Raw genomic sequence first — 22,285 nt, forward strand, 5'->3', positions numbered from 1 at the left:
GCCTCCATTCTTTGGCGCTCAGCCTTTCTTATGGTCCAACTTTCACAGCCATACATTGCAACTGGGAAGACCATAGCCTTGACTATACACACTTTTGTTGGCAGGGTGATGCCTCTGCTTTTTAGTCTGTTGTCTAGATTTGCCATGGTTTTCCTCCCCAGGAGCAAACGTCTTTTAATTTCTTGGCTACAGTCCCCATCTGCAGTGATCTTGGAGACCAGGAAAATAAAATCTGTCACTACCTCCATTTCTTCCCCGTGCTTTTATTAGGACCCCAAATAATTGTGCCAAAGGAAACACCCAACATCTCCACCCCTGGCCTTTGTTTGCCTCGCCTATTTTATGCCATTTCAGCAGCCACTGGGACACCACTCCAGCCGATTCAACAAGTGGGAGCGCCCCATGTTCTCCCGAGTAAACTATGACGATGCTTGTCCTTCAACAGAACATTAGTAGTTCAAAAGACCTTGGCAGCTAACGTGTGTCCTTCGCACAACCAGGACTGGATAAATAACATCTGTCGGCGATAAGGATGGTCCTGTTTTTCCATGCAGGAACATTAGGAGGCAGACAGGAAACCAAACATGAAGAATGGAATTTGAGCAGCTGTTATTAAAAAGGCCCAACATGCACGGGAGAAATTCGTTAAGGGGGCTTTGCCCCATTTTACGACGTCCCTTGCCACCCTTGTTACGTGAATCATTGCAGTTGTTGAATTAGTTGACACGGTTGTGAAGCTCGACTTTGCTCGTCAGAAGGTTGCGAAAGGGGATCATGTGACCTCGGGGCACGGCAACCGTCATCAAGGTGAGTCCAGTTTGTCAACCATCCGAGTGTAAACCGCACGACCACGGGGATGCTGCAGTGGTCCTAAGGGGGGGGAAATGGTCCTAAGTCACTTTTTTTTCAGCGCCGTTGCAACTTTGGACGGTCACTAAGCGAAGTGTTGTAAGCCGAGGACTACCTGTACAGTCTTTGGATAACAGCTGCTCGAATTCCATTCTTTGTGTTCCTCTCTGCCTTATGAACAGTTCCTGCATGGAAAAACAGGACCATCCTTGGCACCCACAGATGTTATTATGCAGTCATGGGTGCGAAGGACACACGTCAGCTGCCAAGATCTTTTGAAGTACTAATGTTCCGTTGAAGGACAAGCGTCATCATAGTTTATTCAGAGGAACACGGGGTGAACTGTTGTAAAGTGAGGACTAACTTAAAAGTTTGCCATGGTTGAGACACACTGCTTTAGAGGGGTGAACCAGGCCTGTATCCCTGCACTGGATCAGAGCTTAAAGTTGCCACAGTTGAGAATCACTGCTTTAGAGGGGTGAACCAGGCTTGTACCCCTGCACTGGATCAGAGCTTAAAGTTGCCACGGTTGAGAAACACTGCTTTAGAGCGGTGAACCAGGCCTGTATCCCTGCACTGGATCAGAGCTTAAAGTTGCCACGGTTGAGAAACACTGCTTTAGAGGGGTGAACCAGGCCTGTATCCCTGCACTGGATCAGAGCTTAAAGTTGCCACGGTTGAGAAACACTGCTTTAGAGCGGTGAACCAGGCCTGTATCCCTGCACTGGATCAGAGCTTAAAGTTGCCACGGTTGAGAAACACTGCTTTAGAGGGGTGAACCAGGCCTGTATCCCTGCACTGGATCAGAGCTTAAAGTTGCCACGGTTGAGAAACACTGCTTTAGAGGGGTGAACCAGGCCTGTATCCCTGCACTGGATCAGAGCTTAAAGTTGCCACGGTTGAGAAACACTGCTTTAGAGGGGTGAACCAGGCTTGTATCCCTGCACTGGATCAGAGCTTAAAGTTGCCACGGTTGAGAAACCCTCTCCTAATGATACACAGATCAAGGGCTACGACACTGACACGGGATCTGTCTCTCAAGGAGCCAATCTGAGCCACCGAAAGGTGTGCCTCTCGAGGCAGATTTGAATCCAGCGTCACCCCAACCAATCTCTAGGTCCCATTCAGCCTTTGCAAAGTTACTTTCTGTTCCGAGAGGGTTGGCCAAAGGCAAGCGCCAAGCGATGCCAGCACAAAGCAGCGCAATAAATGGGTCCCTTTGGCGGAACATCAGGACACTTTTTAGCCTGCCGGAATGAATCTACAATTCTTCATGGCTTCCCTTTTGCCGCCGCAGACTTGGCACATTTGCACAAGAGATCTTTTCTCCAGCTGACAGAGGTTGTGTTTCCCGCCCTCCCCCCCCCCACTTTAAAGCTTCCTAAAATGCCGGTTATGAAAAGAAATCCCTTTCCCATTCCGTCTTCGCCCAAACGCCCAAACCTCACAAGCTGTCCCAGTTAAGGTTACACAAAGCAGGAAACACCCCCCCCCCAAAAAAAACCCATCAGTATTCCCTCCTCCATGTAAAATCCTGGCACGTTGAGTCTTTTTCCTAGCGGCTGACACAACTCACAAAACCGGCAGCTTGGAAAATCACTGCCACAGGATAGACAGCAAAGGAGGGGAGGGGAGGGGAGGGGGGGAACTCTTGAATGAAAGGCTGTCATAGGAAGATGAAAAATGAAAAGAAGCCTTTGGTTTTATTTTTTATTTTTATTTTTTTGGCTCTGGAAACCTTCATTGCGTTCGTGAGGGTCTTCGGACAGACGAAACGAATCGGAGTAGAGAAAGCACGATCCTGTGGGGGGGATATTTAATGTTCTGGATTTAAACTAAAACAGGTGTACAGGGAGTCCTCAACTTACAGCAGTTCTGTTTAGTGACCGCAGTTACTGGGGGGAAAAACGACCAATTTTTCACGCTGAACAACCGTTGCGGCCTCCCCAATGTCCTGGGATCAAAATTCAGACGCTTGGCAACTGACTCGTGTTTACGACGGTTGCGGTGTCTCCCGTACGATCCCCTTTCGCGACCTTCCGGCATGCAAAAGTCAAGGGGGAAGCCAGAAGTCACTTACTTAACAACCGAGTCACTAATTTAACAACCGCTGCGGTTTATTTAACAACTGCGGCGAGGAAGTTCGTAAAATTGCACGGGGGGGGCAGAAGCTCACTTAACACATGCCTCACTTAGCCACGGAAAGGTTGGGCTCAACTGTGGTCGTAGGTTGGAGGACTACCTGCGTTTAGGTTACTCCTGGCCCACCCTATTTTCTTCGCCTCCAACAGCTACTCAAAAATAAAGTTCGGTGTCTCGATTAAGGACACCCAATTGGCTTCGCATCTGCTTGCTAAACCCACAGTGTACGTGACGGTAGGAAAAGTGGTTAATTTTAAAGGCAGATTGCCAAAAAAAAAAAAAAGGAGAGCGTGTGACTCTGGATTTCTGCTCACGAGGGGGGCGAAGTTGGTGGGGGAGAGAGAGAGAGTGAATTGACACCTGTCTATAGAGGACTGTGTGGGTGGCCAGAACTAAGCTTTCTGGGCAATGGTCCAAGTCTGCTTAAACCAAGGCTTTGCTTGGTCCTGGGAATATTCCTCAACAGACAATCCACCAGCTGCGCTCGGGAGCGCCGCAAACGGGGCAAGCCTTTTGAAAAAAGGCCACTCCACCATGACAAAACGCAAGAACCCCCGTGCAATTTTTCTTTCGAGTGTTTGGGCACAGAAAGATCTTCTGTCCTCGTGTAGTTCAAAAGCTAACACCTAAGGCCGGGTCGTGCCAAGCAGAAACTGCCTTTGGTTCTGGCCTTCAAAGGCCGATCTTACTGTGGTGGCTTTGATAAGTGATACAGGCGTGCTTTTGCATTTTTCTCCAGAATGCATAAAAACTGTTTCTGTTTTTGCATCATAGGGAAAAAGGCAAAGGGCCCATTAGAAAAATACATACATATTTCGTTTCAAAACACACGCACACACACACACACACAGTTTTCATCCATTAAACAAACAGATTCTGCTGGTTTCACAAAGTCTGCCTTTGCACAGAATTTGGAGACAAGTAGTTTAAAGCAAGAGGGACATGGTGGCTCAGTGGGTTAGGACGCTGAGCTTGTTGATCAGAAGGTCGGCAGTTTGGCGGGTCGAATCTCGAGTGCCGCATAACAGAGTGAGCGCCTGTTACTCATCCCAGCTTCTGCCAACCTAGCAGTTCGAAAGCATGTAAAAATGCAAGTAGAGAAATAGGGACCACTACGGTGGGAAGGTAACAGCGTTCCGTGCGCCTTTGGCGTCTAGTCATGCCGGCCACATGACCACGGAGACGTCCTCGGACAAGCGCTAGCTCTTCGGCTTTGAAACGGAGATGAGCACCGGCCCCTAGAGTCGGAAACGACTAGCACGCATGTGTGTGGGAACCTTTACCTTTACCTTAGTTTAAAGCAAGGAAAAGAGAAGTTGTAATGGGGTCAGTCAAGTATTAATCTAGGATGTGTTAACGGGCATCAATGGATTCACTGCTTTCCTCGCCAGGATCAAGTGATCTCCTATCCCTCAGGCCAGCAACCCGTCTGGTAACCTCGAAGACCACCCAGGCTAGAAGTATTTGCAAGGATTTCTCAAGTAACAAGGTCTCTCTTCTAGGCAAATGCCAAGAACTCCCACTGTTTCTTGCATCTACCACCTCCAGACAATAATCTACAGCAGATCAAAAGATGCAGGAAAACTGTAGGTCCAGCCACCAGTTTGGCTGTCAGTCAAGCCACTACGAGCATCCGATGCTGCACGGTTGCAATGAAACCAGAAGGATATTAAGATTCATGAGAAAACAAGGGTGAAATAATGTTTTAATTATCCCTGCAACAGCCAGCCCTGCGGATGAGCATTACATGATTTTAACAACATTAAATTACCTCCTTCAGGTAACCTTGATTATCTATGCATTAGTGGGGCAATGTGATTAAACAGCAATGGGTATGACTTGCTAGAAACAGACATGGACCCTAGACAACAGAAGCCCAGTGCTGGTGCCTTGTAAATTAATATTTTACAAAACTAACCTATTTCTGATAAAACTCCGACTCTTCAGTAATAGTTCTCGAAAGGAACATGTAAAATATGCATATGCCCTTGGCAGCTATAATTTCAAAAAAAAAAAATCTGCGCACTCAATGGATGAAAGATGACCTGCCTTGATCACATTGGTCGTTAAATAAGACAATGTTCTAGTCCTATTAATCTTACTATAAGAAGTGTGGAGAAGAAACATAGACTGCTCTCCCATTGAAAGCCACTGTTAATTAGCCTAAGGAACGCAGATTAGTTTCAAATATTACAATGTCCAAAACATGGAAACAGATTTTGTGGTAATCCTAAAGAACTAGCAAACTTACCAGAATAACACAGTAGGAAGGGACCTTGGAGGTCTTCTAGTCCAGCCCACTGCTTAAGTAAGAGAGCCTATACTATTTCAGACAAACGACTGTCCAGTCTCTTCTTAAAAACCTCCAGTGATGGAGCATCCACAACTTCTGGAGGCAAGCCATTCCACTGGTTAATTGTTCTCACTGTCAGAAAGTTTCTCCTTAATTTCAGGTTGCTTCTCTCCATGATTAGTGTCCATCCACTGCTTCTTGTCCTGCTTTCAGGTGCTTTGGAAAATAGGCTGACCCCCCTCTTCTTTGTGGCAGCCCCTCAGACCCCCCTAGTCCTTCTTTTCACTAGAGCAGACATACCCAATTCCTGCAACCATTCTCTGTTGGGATTGGATTAATGTAGCTCATTACTATAACACTGCCATGTCTACTGTCCTCTAATTTTAATTTAATTTAATTTAATTTAATAATTTAGTTACGTTTCCCTAAGATATTGCTGATCTTAAACCGTAGCAAAGTTTATTCAAAATAACACATCGATATTTTATAATAAATACAGTTTTAAAGATGTAACCAAAAAGAATTCTGCGGAGTAAACAGCACACAACCATCAGTTTTTTTAAAAAAAATGAATAAAAGGAAACAGACCTGACCAAGCATTTGAGTTTGATAACAACTGATAACAAGCCCAATCCTGACTCTTTTTAAATTTGCTACAGCCTTGATTTTTTTTTCAACAAATGTTTACAAATTGCAAAGCGCAAGGTCTCAACCGATGCCACATTTTCAGCAGCAATTTCCCAAGGCTTCAGATTATGCGCAGAAGCCAAGGTTTAACCTGGGATTGCTGAGTATGTGGAGCAGAGGTTTAATCAGCCTTTTACTTTCGGTTGACAAAGATGAGGAGAGACTTAAAACCCCTTCTTTAAAAAGTGAGGCCAAGAGGCCATGAAACATACTAGAAGGAGGTTAGTTACTCCATAAAGCCCCAGCCTATACAAGCTAAACCCTTCAGACATCTCAGCCGTTTAATGAGCTGTTCTGAAATTTACAAGGCAGGCTGTGGTTTGTGCAGTTACTCAGAAGGTTAAGAGGCCTTCAGACCAGACCAATTAGATCTTCCATCCTCATGGGATCAGGTGTGAGAAAAGGAAGTCGAAAAATACATTAAGCTGCCCTACGCAACAGCCAAGAATGCAGCGCGCTACTCTAAAGTCTCACCGCTCCAAACAGATTGTCCATCCAGATCTTTGTGGGTCAGTTTCTACGTTTTGTCCGACTTTTCACGACCCCATGGACCCCAGCATGCCGGGGGAAGGGAGGCTGTCATCCACGGTCCCCTTGAGTCTGCCCAAATTCATGCTCACTGCGTTGATGACCCTACCTAACCATCTCCTCCTCTGCCGACTGCTTCTCATTTTGCCTTCAATCTTTCCTAACATCACTGGGGGTCTTTCGTGGAATGGCCTTTCAAAGTTACAAAGGCACTGGGAAAAGGGACGTAGGGACTGTTTTTCAACACTTGTGACCAGTGAAGAGTCCCCTCTGTTCACGCGATCAAAAGGTGGATGCTTGGCCACTGGCTCATATTCGTGATGGTTGCAGTGCCCACACGATCCCCGGTTGCGATCTTCCAGCAAGCCAAGTCAATGGGGAAGCCAGATTCATTCTCCAACCGCGTTATTAACCACCGACATGATTTACTTAGCAACTGGGGCAAGGGAGGTCGTAAAATGGGGCGAAACTCACTTAACCACCGTCTTGCTTAGCGATGGAAATTTTGGGCTCGCTTGCGGTCATCAGCGGAGGGTTACCTGTATCGAATGTCCCATGTTACACAAAGTGGGCCATCTGGTCAGCCACGGACCGTGCTTCACCCTTTGGGGGGACGCGTGGCCTAAGAACGTGGGTGGAATTACAGCGCCTCTTAAGTATCTTTCTTGCTACGTAATCATTTCAGGGGAAAACCACACAGGGAAGAAAAAGTCAGCAAGGCCGTGCCAAGTGGGTAGAAAAGGGAACTGTAAACACAACGGATAAAATATCTGTCAAGTCAAAACGTCAGGGTTGCTCATCGACTGGAGTGCTCAGATTGGAAAAGGGAAGCGTGAAAAGATGATGATCTGCGCGGGAGACAGAAATGGCGAGAGGCGTTTTTGCTTTCTCGCAAACGAAGACTGCGGGTATGTTGTGAGAGCCCAAATATGCCCATCAGACCCTCCAAATACTGCAAATTCCTAATGCACCAGGGTAAAAAAAAATTGGGGGAATATGAAATCACCTTTACAACTATCCAGGGACATACATTATTTATTTATTTTTTTTTTAAAAAAAACCTACAGTATAAACCTCTCTTCTGCTAGCCCGGTTTTATTAGCGTAAGAAAATATAAGACTTCAGAGCTTTAATATCGGCTGCTTTTGTGTGTATTCTCCGTTTGGCTTTGATTTGTTATTTTCACTTAATATACATCCCAGGAGGTAACTCTGCACTCACAAAAGCAAGCTAATTGTTTTGGGACTCGGGGAGAGAGAGAGAGAGTGAGCGCAAAAAGATTCCTCACTCAAGGCTAAATCTCACTCTCACTTGGGTATCTCTTATCTTTCAACTCCGAATATTCCCTTTCCTTCTGCTGGGCAGAGGCGCTTTCAACATTCTCTCGCCCTTCCGGGAACAAGCTGTGTTCCTCGGGGTCCGAAAGATCACATCCTGGGGGAGAGGGGGGGGGGACATCTGGATGCAGAGAGAAAAGGCTGGGGCAATAAATTAGCAGGGCAGGAGCTAAGGACAGGCGGTCCTTGACTTACGACCACAATTGAGTTTTTTGCCCTGTTTTTTAATAGCCTTCCTGGCCACCGTTTGTTAAGCGAATCGCTGCAGTTGTTCAGTTACTAACGCGGTCATGAAGTGAATCTGGCCTCAACATTGACTTTGCTCCAGGATGGTGCGACCATCGTAAACAGGAGTCCGTTGCCGAGCGTTCTGAATTTTGATCAGGCGACCGTTGGGGACGCTGCCACGGTCATTAAGTGTGAAGTACACGGTCGTAAGTCGCTTTTTTCCAGTGCCGTTGTAACTTGGAGCGGTCAGTAAAGGAACGGTTGTAAATTGAGGATTACCTGGAATACAGGCCTCATGGAATTGTACCCTCAGAAAATCCTTTTCTGACCCTATTTTCTATGGAAAGAAGCTTTCTTTCTTTCTCCTGGCATTTATCTATTTATTTATCTATTTATTTATTGGTACTATCTGAGAAAACACGTTTGCACCAGACACCCTGAGCAAGTCCAAGTAAGCAGATCTGCCGGAGGAAAACCAAAGGTTGGATCAATTCTCAAAGACAGCTAAGGACCGTTGCCAAAGGCAGGACTTCCCACATCCTGGACACAAAACCATAGGCAAGTAGCCCTCAACTTGCAATATTTCACTTAGTGACCATTCAAAGTTACAACGGCCCTGTTGTGACTCAGGGCCAGCCTGTGGGTCCGACAGCCGGCTCCGATGTATCGGAGGACTCAGATGAGGGGGAGGAGGGAGACGAACCGGCTGATGATGGTTTGGAGGCTTTGCAGAGTCCTCAGCCGGGGACCTCTTCTCAGCTGTGTGAGCCCGAGAGTGCGGAGGATGATGACCCACAGCTGGCCCTGTTCAAGGACGCCCGACGCAGGAGGCAGACGAGCAGGGACAAACAAAGAAAGGCTATGGGACTCCTCGGGAGGAGGCACAGGGAGACCACGCCCTGAGCTCTCTATAAAAGAAGTGTTTGGGGAGGGGCTGGTTGCTGAAAGCAACTTTTCCGTTTGAGAAGTCAAGCTCTTGTATTCTTGTAACAGTGTAATTAAAACTTGGCAGAAGCCTTTTGGTCTTGGACGCTTTCCAGACTCTTCTTTTGATTAGGGGTGCGAGAAGAGGGCTGGTTCAGAACAGGCCCTGGGGAAAAGCGACTTATGACATTTTCACATTTTACGACCATTGCAGCCTCCCTGCGGTCACGGGATGAAAACTGAGACACTTGGCAACGGGTTCGTATTCATGACCCCTGCAGCGTCTCGGGGTCACGTGATTTCCCCCCCCCTTTTGTGACCTTCTGACAAGCAAAGCCAATGGGCAAGCCAAATTCACTTCACGACCTGGTCGCTAATTTAACAACCGCAAGGGGTTCACTTAACAACTGCGGCAAGAAAGGTCGGTCGTAAAAGGGGCAAAAACCCCTTAGCAAGAGTTTGGCTTAGCAACAGGAATTTGGGACTCAGTTTGTGGTGGTAAGTCAAGGACTCCCTGTACACATCTTGTGTCATGGGATGACACAAGGAATTGTCAAGTGTGTGGGGGGGAAACGGTGCAGGAATGATGCAAAGTGTGGCTTTCAAAGAGCTGAAATTATTATTTATTTTATTTATGTATTTTAATTCCATTTATATCCCGCCCTTCTCCGAAGACTCAGGGCGGCTTACAAGCTTAGCAGTAGCCTTCATTCTATGTACAGTTGCAAGAAAAAGTATGTGAACCCTTTGGGATTATGTGGTTTTTTGCATGAATTGGCCATAAAATGCGCTCTAAATGTCATGTAAGTCACCACAATAGAAAAACACAGTCTGCTTAAAATAATACTACACAAACATTAGCTGTTGTCAAGTTTTAATTGAAGATAAGATGGAAACATTCACAATGCAGGGTGGAAAAAGTATGTGAACCTTTGGACTTAATAACTGGTTGACCCTCCTTTGGCAGCAATAACCTCAACCAAACGTTTCCTGTAGTTGCAGATCAGACCTGCACAACGATCTGGAGTAATTTTGGACCACTCCTCTGCACAAAACTGTTTCAGTGTAGCAATATTCTTGGGATGTCTGGTGTGAATCGCTCTCTTAAGGTCATGCCACAGCATTTCAATCAGGTTGAGGTCAGGACTCTTGACTGGGCCACTCCAGAAGGCGTATTCTGTTCTGTTGAAGCCATTGTTTTGTTGAATTACTTGTATGCTTTGGGTCATTGTCCTGTTGCATCACCCATCCTCTGCGGAGCTCCAGTGGCGGACAGATGGTCGTACGTTTTCCTGCAAAATGTCCTGATAAACTCTGGAATACATTTTCCCATCAATGACAACAATCTGCCCAGGCCCTGAGGCAGCAAAGCAGCCCCAAACCATGATGCTCCCTCCGCCATGTTTTACTTTGGGGATGAGGTTTTGATGTTGCTGTGCTGTGCCATTTTTTCTCCACACATAGTGTTGTGTGTTTTTCCCAGACAACTCAATTTTGGTTTCATCTGTCCACAGTATATTTTGCCAGTAATGCTGTGGAACATCCAGGTGCTCTTTTGCAAACTTCAAACATGGACAGATGAAACCAAAATTGAGTTGTCTGGGAAAAACACACAACACTATGTGTGGAGAAAAAATGGCACAGCACAACAACATCAAAACCTCATCCCCAAAGTAAAACATGGCGGAGGGAGCATCATGGTTTGGGGTTGCTTTGCTGCCTCAGGGCCTGGGCAGATTGTTGTCATTGATGGGAAAATGTATTCCAGAGTTTATCAGGACATTTTGCAGGAAAACGTACGACCATCTGTCCGCCACTGGAGCTCCGCAGAGGATGGGTGATGCAACAGGACAATGACCCAAAGCATACAAGTAATTCAACAAAACAATGGCTTCAACAGAACAGAATACACGTTCTGGAGTGGCCCAGTCAGAGTCCTGACCTCAACCCGATTGAAATGCTGTGGCATGACCTTAAGAGAGCGATTCACACCAGACATCCCAAGAATATTGCTACACTGAAACAGTTTTGTGCAGAGGAGTGGTCCAAAATTACTCCAGATCGTTGTGCAGGTCTGATCTGCAACTACAGGAAACGTTTGGTTGAGGTTATTGCTGCCAAAGGAGGGTCAACCAGTTATTAAGTCCAAAGGTTCACATACTTTTTCCACCCTGCATTGTGAATGTTTCCATCTTATCTTCAATTAAAACTTGACAACAGCTAATGTTTGTGTAGTATTATTTTAAGCAGACTGTGTTTTTCTATTGTGGTGACTTACATGATGTTTAGAGGGCATTTTATGGCCAATTCATGCAAAAAACTACATAATCCCAAAGGGTTCACATACTTTTTCTTGCAACTGTATATGCCTGCTTATTAGGGCTTTCACACACACACACACACCAAGCGGCATTATTACAAAGTCAGCTTAATTGCCCCCAACAATCTGGGTCCTCATTTTACCTACCTCGGAAGGATGGGAGGCTGAGTCAACCTTGAGCCTGGTGGGACTCGAACCTGCACTAATTGCAGGCAGCTGGTGTTACTTAAGGAGGCATCAGCCCACTGCAGCGTTCGTCCAGCTTCGTTATTCAGAAAACCTCGATGCACACTTCACCCATTCCACTATTACTGTATAAAAAGAAAGAACTGGGATGCTGTAATAAAGAAACTGGCTAGCAACGTAGAGGCCCAGATTCTCCACCACCACAAACATAAAGTCTTCCTGATGGCCTTGGACCAGTCTCTCTCCCTCGGCCTTATCAAGAGGGAATATTCTGTACACTGCCTTGAACATCTGAACAGAAGCAAAAGATGAACTGAACAAATAACATTTTTTAAAAAAAGTCCTTCAAACTATTCCGTTGGAAAACTACCACAGAACAAAAAAAAAAGAAGCTTTGAGCCTTTTGGGATACAGTTAATTAATATTTACTCTGAACTGCCAAGATAAAGCAGAAAGAGACTGTTTGGTTCAAGAAATCGGAGGCCAACCATTTTTCTATCTCTGCAACCCAACTAAGCTTGGGAACGCCTGTTTAAAAAAAGGCACAGAGGAACAGGTTTAAAAGTTAACTTTTTTTTATAAAGAAACTCCAGAGGATTGTGTTAAAAAAGAAACAATGCAGGTACTCCGTAACTTACAACAGTTCGTTGAAAGTTACGACATTGAAAAAAAAATGACTTATGACCATTTTTTCCACACTTAGCGACCGGTGCAGCATCCCCACGGTCCTGGGATCAAAATTCAGATGCTTGGCAACTGACTCATATTTATGACGGTTGCAGTGTCCCAGGTCGTGGGATCCCCAAGTTCAATTGAGAAATAAACCCATGTGGAACAGGATGTCATATGAACCCAGCACACAAGCAAATTCAAAGCTTTGGGGGGGTTTTTTCGTTTAATTTCACCTGTTAGATAAGGATCTTCTCTGCTTTACGTATATGTACGACACACCTAGAAACTGGGCAGCTGGCACTTTAATCGCTGGTCCTGCCAAAGAGGCAAGTGGATTCCCATTTGAAAATGCAGCTTGCCTCTCCCAAAGTGAAAATGGGGAGCCTTGTAGGATGAAGGTTTCCCCCCCAAATTCAATCAGGATTGGAGGCCCCCATTTTCCAGTTGCAATCACAGGTCCTCAAGTAGGTTCCTCCTTGTTTGTTCTGGTTGCTCCGCTTAAAGTTTCTAACTACAAGGTTGTGTATGCAAGGTTTCTCTTTTTTTAAGATCAACTTTGCAAAAACAAACAGGAAAAAACACCAAAGAAGCCAGTGACAATGTAACAGTTCAGCAGCCTCTCTCTCTCTCTCTCTCTAAGATAATCTTCAAAACAAACTAAGGCAAGTTGGAAAGAAGTTTAATGTTATGATTAGGTCTTAAATGTTACACAAAACACAGGATTACATCAACCAGCAAGAGCCAACTTGCTCTGTATAAGCTCATCATTCAAATCCAAGATTCTTGTTTACAAGAGCGCTGCAGTCCTGTTAAATCCAACTGGCAGCCAGGTTATATATATGGCAAAAATAGTTTCACAAAACAGATGAATTTTAAAAATCATTCTTCACCTCTGGGAGTTTCTTCTTCCTTATTTCATGCTCAGGCCAAAAATGCATCTGGGATACAACTCTATCATATTGCAATGTATTTGCTACTCATAATTACAAAAAAGGTTTGAGAAAGAGAGGGGTGGAGAGAGAGAGAGAGAGAGAGAGAGAGAGAGAGAGAGAGAGAGAGAGAGAGAATGTATGATAGATTAGATAGATAGATAGATAGATAGATAGATAGATAGATAGATGATAGATAGATAGATAGATAGATAGATAGATAGATAGATAGATAGATAGATAGATAGATAGATAGATAGAGATAGATAGATAGATAGAGATAGATAGATAGATAGATAGATAGATAGATAGATAGATAGATAGATAGATAGACAGACAGACAGACAGACAGACAGACAAATAGACAGACAGACAGATAGGACTAGATGACCTCCAAGGTCCCTTCCAACTATGATGATGATGATGATGATGATGATGATGATGATGATGATGATGAGGCAACGTGTGGAAACTCATCAAGGACAGAAGCAACCTGGAACTAAGGAGAAATTTCCTGACAGTGAAAACAATTAACCAGTGGAATTCCTTGCCTCCAGAAGTGGTGAATGCTCCAACAATGGAAGTTTTTAAGAAGAGACTGGACAGCCATTTGCCTGAAATGATAGGGTTTCCTGCCTGAGCAGGGGGTTGGACTAGATGACCTCCAAAGTCCCTTCCAACTTTATTATTATTCAAATTAGAGAGAGAGAGAGAGAGAGAGAGAGAGAGAGAAAGATGATCGATGATAAAGATGGATGGATGGACCGACAGGCAAGGCAAGCAGATAGCAGACAGTATGGTATATTAGATTTAGATAACCTTTATTGTCATTTTGTTTTCCTTTGGGCACAATGGCACACATTAAAAATGAGATTTAGTTGCTTCCTGTCAAAGTGTACACATCCATAACACATATTCAAAACATACTATACACAGCAAAGGTCTAGCTTTGCTAGGGTCCCAGTTCTAGTCCCCTCTCAACCTCCCTTGATGACTTTCAGCTAGTCCCTCTTAACGCAAGACACAAAATGACCCAATAGTGAGGACGTTAAGACTAGGACCAGAGAGACATCAGTCCTAACCCTCCTAGAAGTTCGCTTTATAACTAAGCCAGTCCCTGTCTCAGCCCCAAACTCTGTGTGTAGCGATGAAGATGCCAGACAGGAAGACCGAGCTTCTATTCCTTAAGTTCAAGAGCTGGCTGGAGGGAAAATTGGGTCAATCACTCTCAACCATAGAGAAACATCAGCTAACCGCTCATTCCCACGTTGGACCAATCTGTAGGTTACAATCAATTATCTTCAACGCCCCCCTAAAAAAAAAAGTACGGATTGTTTTTCAATATGCGCGTTTGCAGCATTTCACTTCTAGTCTTTCTGTTTACGGTACGATCTGACCCGAATATTTTGAGGGACCACGCCAATTAGTTCTCCGCCGTGCTACCCACCTTCTAGAGCAGGGTTGTCCAACCTCGGCAACTTTTAAGACCCGTCGACTTCCCACTCCCAGAATGGCTGGGGAAATCCTGGGAACTGGAAGTCCACTAGTTTTAAAGTGGCCAAAGTTGGACACCCCAGCTCTAGAGCAATGTTATTCCTCCTCTCCGTATCCATGCAGGCCTGATCCTACCGTTTCCTGTTCCAAAGCACTCGGAAGAGGGCATTAAATGAAGCCACCACTGGGCCTGCCTCCACTGTTGTAATTATATTCCCCTTACTCCCACGATCAGCACAGCACTGTTTATATTGTTGTTTTAATCCTCATAAACCACCCAGAGGCTTACCCAAATGGGTGGCTGGAGAGACTCAACTTCAGAACAGCAGCATTACACACACCTTCTACCACGAGAGGTTAACGTGACCTGCAATTATGCACCAATGCACCATGGCCTCTGTTCTTTCTCTTTTACACACACACACACACACACACACACACACACACACACACACAAAACCAGGCTCATTTCTCCCTGTGAGGTCTTTTTTTTTTTTTGCCTGAGGAGTCAATAAAAAAATATCTCAGAATGAAATCACTAAGAAACCTGTGGCAGCCAAAAGATAACAAAACATTAAACACATACAAGTTCTTGGAAATCACAACAACAACAAAAATCAGGCAACTTGTTATGCTTTGCTCTCCTTAACTCAAGGACATTTCTGGAGAGGTTTTTCGTTGTTGTTTTTTCACAGTCCCTTCCATAAGTCGCAATACTTCTCTATGCTTTATTTTTCTTGACCGTCATTTTTAGTTCTCCTTTTCTTAAGAAGTGTAACCTCCCAGATCACTTCTCTTTTCTACCTTACGTAAAAATTCGTCACATGTTTTTTACGGCCCAAGTATTTATACTTCTGAAACTCTTTTCCTTTCTGGGCAATTGAAAGTTGACTTTTTTGGGGGGTACATGTTCCGATCTTGACATATTGAAAATCTCAAGATAATCTTTCCCCCTTTCCAAAGTTTTTTTGTTTGTTTTTTTTTTAAAAAGGAGACTTTTTTTCTTTTCAAGGACTTCTTCCCAGCTTTTTTCAAAAGCTTGTAATTGCAAGCATTGTAGATGGCAAGCGCATCCCATTGTTTCGGTAAGGGAAAGCCCAATTATTTGCAAGATCCATAGATGCAGGACTGATTCACACAGGTTAATGCCTCAGATGATTTAGATATGGTTTTGGATAACACCGGACACACCCACATCGCAAGAGCTTCTATGCACAATCCAGCTGCGTCTCTCCAGTAAGTACTTCCAACGCTCAGTCATTTCTAGGGTGCTACAACAGCTCCTATTCTTAAATCAGACTATCTGCTTCAGCCAACTAGTACCACCTCATCACCCAAATATTTGCAATTTACTTCAACAGTTGCTGGGAAACAATGAAAGGGGTTAAGACAGCCCCTTTAATCCAAATTCTCCAGGGTTGGCTGCATAGCCTTAATCTGCTTAGTGAATTAATACATTTTCTAGCCTGGCAAAACACACCAACTCCGAAATTAACCAAAACGATCTATCTGGCTTCACACAACTTGCTTTGCTACACACACACACACACACAAGAAAAAAAACAAACCAAAACCAAAGCAAACTTAAGCAGGTTGTGTGACCCGAGCTGCAAAACTGTTCGTGAGCAAGGATAACCGCGTTAGGGAAACACCAATCGGGATTCCCAGAAAATCTTGCAAAAGTTCTGGACAATCTATCCATCCGGTCCTTGTAGAAACAGACCCCCATGCACTGAAATAAACTTCGCCATGTTGTCACTTCTCGGAGGAGAAAGAGGTCCTTCTTGAGCCCCCAAAGGGGTCACCCCCAAAGTGGTCACCCCGTCATGCTCCCAAAGGAAGTCCTCCAACCTCAAGGGCCTACAGAACCCATGGTGCCCATCCTGGATTCGAGGCCACCTTCTCCTCCTGATGTGTCCTCAATCACCCTGAAGTCTCTACGGAGAAGACCTTTCTCTAGGTCCTAGCAGTGGGACCCCGGGGTCCTGGCCCAAGGGGGGGGAAGCTAAATGGGGTGGGGGGATCAATGGGAACGGAAGCTGGGAGCACAAGCAAGAACCAAGGGAGCCGGAGGACCTTGGGCGCATGGGAAATGTAGTCCCACCTCTCTAGAGGGGGACAGGAGCCAGGACCCATCTGAAGGGCCGGGGGTGGCTTATGAGCAATGTAATACCAAGTGGGGTGGGGGGAGGAGAGAGGATCTGGGGGACCCCAACACCTGGAAACCCCCTCCAGGGGGTGCTGGGGATTACTGGAAGCACAGAACAACAAAACTGGAGGACCTTGGGCGCATGGGCAATGTAGTCCCACCTCTCTAGAGGGGGACAGAAGCCAGGACCCATCTGAAGGGTCGGGGGTGGCTTATGAGCCATGTAATACCAATTGGGGTGGGGGGAGGAGAGGATCTGCTCCCCTCCCAACACCTGGGAACCCCTCAGGGGGGCGCTGGGGATGATGGGACAGGTCTAGGGGCCTTCAGGGAAGGGCCACCTCACCTCCCTAAGACCCACCCTCCGTGTCCTGCGACCTAATGATGATGGGCGATGTAGTCCTTCCTCTCCAGAGGGTGGAAGGAGCCAGGACCCATCCGAAGGGCAGGGGGTGGCTTATGAGCCATGTAATACCAAGTTGGGGGGGGAGCGCTGGGAATGATGGGACAGATCCAGGGGGCTTTCAGGGAAGCCCCCCCCCGTGCCCTGCGAGCTGGGGAGGATGGGCGATGTAGTCCCGGCTCTCCAAGGGCCGTGGGGGCGCCGCAATCCTCCCTCCCTCCCTCCCTCCGTCCTGCGCCCGCCCGTACCTGGCCGCAGCGGCTCGGTGATGCTGAGCACGAGGAGGAAGAGGAGGAGGAAGGTGCCGCTGTCCGCCTTGGGCACCATTTATCCTCCGTTCATCCTCCGCCAGCGCAGCCACATCAACCCCGCGGGGCGGGAGAAGACAAGGGGGAGGGCCGCCGCCGCCGCCGCCGCGCCGCCTCCGGGAGCCAGCGAGGCCTCCGCCGCCGCCTCAGCCTCAGCCGCCGCCGCCTCAGTCCCCTCAGCCGCCTCGCTAACGGGGTCCGCCCGCCCGCAGCTCCGCTCGCAAGATGGCGGCCGCATCGCCCCGCCGCTCCCCGCCCCGCCGCCGCGCGGCCAATCGGCGGGCCGGGGGCGGAGCCAGGCGGAGGGATTCATTACCATAGGGGGGCGTGGCGAAGGAGGCGGCGCGCGCAGCGGCGGCGGGGAGGGCGGGGCCCTCGAAGCCGCTCTGGCCCCTCCCCCGTCGGTCAGCCGAATCAGAATAGGAGCTGGAAAGGGACCTCGGAGGTCTTCTAGTCCAGCCCCCCCTTCCTCTCCCCCCCCCCGCTCAAGCAGGAGACCCTCCTATACCATCCCGGAGAAATGACTGCCCAGTCTTGTTTTTTTTTATTTTTTTTATTTATTTATTAATGGGATTTATTTATTTATTTATTTATTTATTTATTTATTTATTTATTTATTTATTTATTTTGGAGAATAGGTGGATCCTCCTCTCCTTTGGAGCAGTGTATTGTAAAGATAATAAATGCAAGCACTCTCATCACTTGTCAACTCTGGGGTGCAGCCAAGAAGACAAACCCAGCCTTTTTACTGGTACTCAGTTGCAGGATTATTACGGGCACGTAGGTTCAATCAATCGGAACAGAGCTGGAAGGGACCTTGGAGGTCTTCTAGTCCAGCCCCCTGCTCAAGCAGGAGACCCTGCACAATTTGAGACAAGTGGCTGTCCAGTCTCTTCCAGGGGATGGAGCACCCACAACGTCTGGTGGCAAGCTGTTCCACTGGTTAATTGTTCTCGCTGTTGGGAAGTTTCTCCTTAATTCCAGGTTGCTTCTCTCCTTGATTAGTTCCCATCCATAGCTTCTCCTGCCTTCTGGAGCTTTGGGAAATAGATTGACAGCCCACCCCCACCCCTTCTTTAGGGCAGCCCCTCAAATGTTGGAAGATGGCTATCATGTCAGCCTTGTTTCCTGCTTTCCATTAAACTAGACCAGGGGTCGGCAACCTCGGCTCTTTTATGACTCGTGGACTTCAAATCCCAGAATTCCTGAGCCAGCATTGCTGGCTCAGGAATTCTGGGAGTTGAAGTCCACGAGTCATAAAAGAGCCGAGGTTGCCGACCCCTGAACTAGACATACCCGGTTCCAGCAACTGTTCTTCCAGCAAAGGCAGTGGGTTCCACTTCTTTTGTGAAAGACCGTGTGCCGGCCGTGTGTGTGTGTGTGTGTGTGTGTGTGTGTGTATTTTCTTATCCAAGTCCTTTAACAACATCCTCCCAGTGTTGCCCTTGTGATGTCATCCGATGACCTCAGCTCTTCAAAACACTGCTGGGAGACTCCAGGGCAGCCTAGCCTGGAGCCCCCTTCAGATGGCCCTGTCCCCACCTCAAGGAACGTGCCACTAAATGACAGTTCAGATGGGAGCTTGGCACGCCCCACCCTTGGCATCATGGACGATGGTGCTGTGCTTAAGAAAAAGGGTTACATTCTGGGCAGTACCTTGGGCGAGAGTTCCTTCGCCAAAGTGAAGTCGGCTTACTCGGAGCGTCTGAAAATCAACGTGGCGGTGAAAATCACAGACCGGAGGAAGGTGCCCAGTGAGTTCCTGGAGAAATTCCTCCCTCGGGAGCTGGAGATCTTGTCGACCGTCAACCACTGCTCCATCATCAAAATCTACGAGATATTTGAAACGGCCGGAAAAGTCTACATTGTGATGGAACTTGGGGTCCAGGGCGACTTACTGGAGTTTATTAAGAGCAATCGGGGCCTGCCGGAAGAAGTGGCGTGTCGGATGTTCCGTCAGCTGTGCTGTGCGGTCAAATATTGCCACGATTTAGACGTGGTCCACCGCGACCTGAAGTGTGACAATATCCTCCTTGACAAGGACATGAACGTCAAGCTGTCGGATTTCGGCTTTTCCAAGCGCTGTTTCCGAGACGGGAATGGTAGAATCTTACCCAGCGAGACTTTCTGTGGCTCGGCGGCTTACGCAGCACCGGAAGTGATCCAGGGGATTCCCTATCACCCCAAAGTTTACGACATGTGGAGCTTAGGGGTGATCCTGTACGTCATGGTCTCTGGATTCATGCCTTACGACGATTCCAACATCAAAAGGATGCTTCGCCTGCAGAAGGAGCATCGGATCCTTTTCCCCGAGGTTCTGAGCCTGGAATGCAAAGATCTGATTTTCCACATGCTTCAGCCGGACGTTTCTCACCGGCTACGGATCGAAGAGGTTCTGAACCACCCTTGGGTCCAAGGCAAGCACCTCAAGTCCTTCAAACTGCGAGATTAGCCAGATGGTAAAGTGCAAACCTTAAATGTTATCCGGAATACTTATTGCTTTGCAGAAATGCAGTAAACCTGAAAATCTTTTCCTTGAGCAGCCCTTTTGCAGCGTTCTCCTTGTTGCACCATTCTCTATTTAATTTGTGTACACGGGTAGTCCTCGATTTACATCCATTCATTTAGTGACCGTTTGAAGTTACAACCGCACTGGGGGGGCGGGGAAGGACCTGTCCTCGCACTTACAACCCTCACAACATTTTCCCCTCTGGTCACGTCCTTAAAATTCAGGCACTTAATGATCAGTAACCATTTACAATGGTTGCAACTGTCCTAAGTGCGAGGACCGGTCATTTATTCGCTTCTTTCAGCCCCGCTGTAATTTCGAACGCTCGCTAAACGAAGAGTCACCTTGTAGCGGAGATGGGCAGCCTAACAATTTAATAAATATAATAAAAAAGCAATTATAAGTTGAGGATTACCTGCACACAACACAGTTCTTTAGAACTCAGCCATCAGTGAAAAGACATTGCCAACACCCAACTGTAAACCCGTCCGTTTGAAAGCCCTGGAACACTCTTGCTCTCCAATGCACCTATCGCGTATAATTTAATTTGGAACAGAACATAGATAGAAAGTCGTCAGAGTTGGAAGGGACCTTGGAGGACCCCCTGCTCAAGCTGGAGACCCAAACCATTTCAGACAAATGGCTGTCCAGTCTCTTCTTAAAAGCCCCCCGTGATTGCAAGAGATCACCTTAGCGCATGTCAAACACAAGGCCCGGGGGCCGGATCCGGCCCGCGAAGTGGTTTCATGTGGCCCGCAAAGCCATCCTGGAAACAGTGAGGGAACGGCCCCCGCTGCCTTGGCCCTGGCCCAGAGACCCTCCTTCTGCCAGAGACCCTCAGATCTCTCCCACTCCTGCCCAGGCCCCCATAGGCACCCTTGATGCGAACAATGTAGAGCTGACCATGCCCATCCAGGCCATACACACTCTAGCCACGCCCACCCAGTAGGCCATGCCCACCCTGGCCATACCCACCCGGCCCCCTGAGGGCAACCGCAATGCTGATGCGGCCCTCAATGAAATTGAGTTTGACACCCCTGCCTTAACGGCTTAGTCGTTGCCCTCAGGGGAAAAACTAAAATCAAACCTCTGTGGCCCATAATGGTAACTGATGAGCTGGGTGGTCTCTCTCCATCCCTACCATAAGGGTGGAAGCTTGGAAGGAGAGAGAACAACAAAACTAAAGGAAGAACACAGCAAATCCAAATTTGCTCCCATTGAGTTTCTTCTGATTAAAGTTTCCTTCTTCTTTTACTCATCCTGCAAGGAACTCTTATTTAGGCACCCATTGGCATTTCCATTTTCACCGCAACCCTCAAAAGAGTCAGGATTCAGTGTGGGGAAAAGACCCAGGTTATTCTCTGGTCGGCCAACCGAGGCAGGATTGGAATGACAAATTTGCCCGGCCAAAGCTGAGTCTTCTAACGAATGCATTTGTCTCTTATTGCACGAATTATGATTCTCCTCTGAATATTGTGTGCCTGCCCAAAAATCCATGACAGATTGCTCCGGTTGCGTGCATGTCTGCAGCTGGGTTTATAACGGCTCTCCCTTGAAGCCAAAGTCCCTTCCGAATAATTTTGCAAAACTTAATGGAGAAGGAATGTCACCTTTCGCGGGGAAGATTTAGCATCTCCCTGCAGAGACGGGAAATGTTCCTCATTGCCTAGGATGGTGGACATTTCAAAGCTCTGCTCCCAAGAGCTGTTTGAGACACTCCGAGCTGGAATGGCTGATTTCCTTAAAAAAAGAATCCTTCCCCTCACAGGTGTGTTTATCAGAGCTTTGATGTGCCAATCAAGGAGGTGGCTGTGCTTCATTGGTATGCAACTTTGGTCCCAACTGGGTGTTTTCCCCTTGAGAGGGATCTTAAGGAAAGAAAACTATTAGGCCAGAACTGTTGTTCCTGCATTCTACGGAGAGTGCTTCACTTAACAACCGTTCAGAAAAAGGTCTCTTATTTTCAGGGGAACACGACAGTAAAATATTGGCTCAGCGTGAAGCTCCTATCGTGACTGACCTTAGCATGTATTCATACATGCGTATGGTATATAACAAGGGTGTCAAACTCAATTTCATTGAGGGCCGCATCAGCATTGCGGTTGCCCTCAAGGGGCTGGGTGGGTGTGGCCTACTGGGTGGGCGTGGCCTACTGGGTGGGCGTGGCTAGAGTGCGTATGGCCTACTGGGTGGGCGTGGCCAGCTCTACATCGTTCGCATCAAGGGTGCCTATGGGGGCCTGGGCAGGAGTGGGACAGATCTGAGGGTCTCTGGCGGAAGGAGGGTCTCTGGGCCAGGGCCAAGGCAGTGGGGGCCGTTCCCTCACT

At 47.2% G+C, this 22,285-nt stretch overlaps 2 protein-coding genes across 2 annotated transcripts in view; one reads left to right on the forward strand and one right to left on the reverse strand.

Annotated features, from left to right (window-relative positions):
* Positions 1-18,592, reverse strand: part of DGCR2 (DiGeorge syndrome critical region gene 2) — a 46,252-nt gene extending 27,660 nt beyond the window's left edge. The window contains exon 1 of the mRNA XM_083373574.1: positions 17,390-18,592. Within this exon, the coding sequence (XP_083229700.1) occupies positions 17,390-17,468 (79 nt within the window). The 5' untranslated portion in view covers positions 17,469-18,592. The remainder of the gene's footprint in view (positions 1-17,389) is intronic.
* A 147-nt stretch (positions 18,593-18,739) lies between these two features.
* Positions 18,740-20,134, forward strand: LOC310647014 (testis-specific serine/threonine-protein kinase 1-like). The gene has a single exon (XM_083373937.1). It carries the CDS (start codon positions 18,900-18,902, stop codon positions 19,899-19,901), a length of 1,002 nt encoding a protein of 333 aa, XP_083230063.1. The 5' UTR covers positions 18,740-18,899; the 3' UTR covers positions 19,902-20,134.
* Positions 20,135-22,285: the final 2,151 nt, after the last annotated feature.

Source organism: Vipera ursinii, assembly GCF_947247035.1.
Source record: "Vipera ursinii genome assembly, chromosome: 14".
NCBI classification, from domain to species: domain Eukaryota; kingdom Metazoa; phylum Chordata; class Lepidosauria; order Squamata; family Viperidae; genus Vipera; species Vipera ursinii.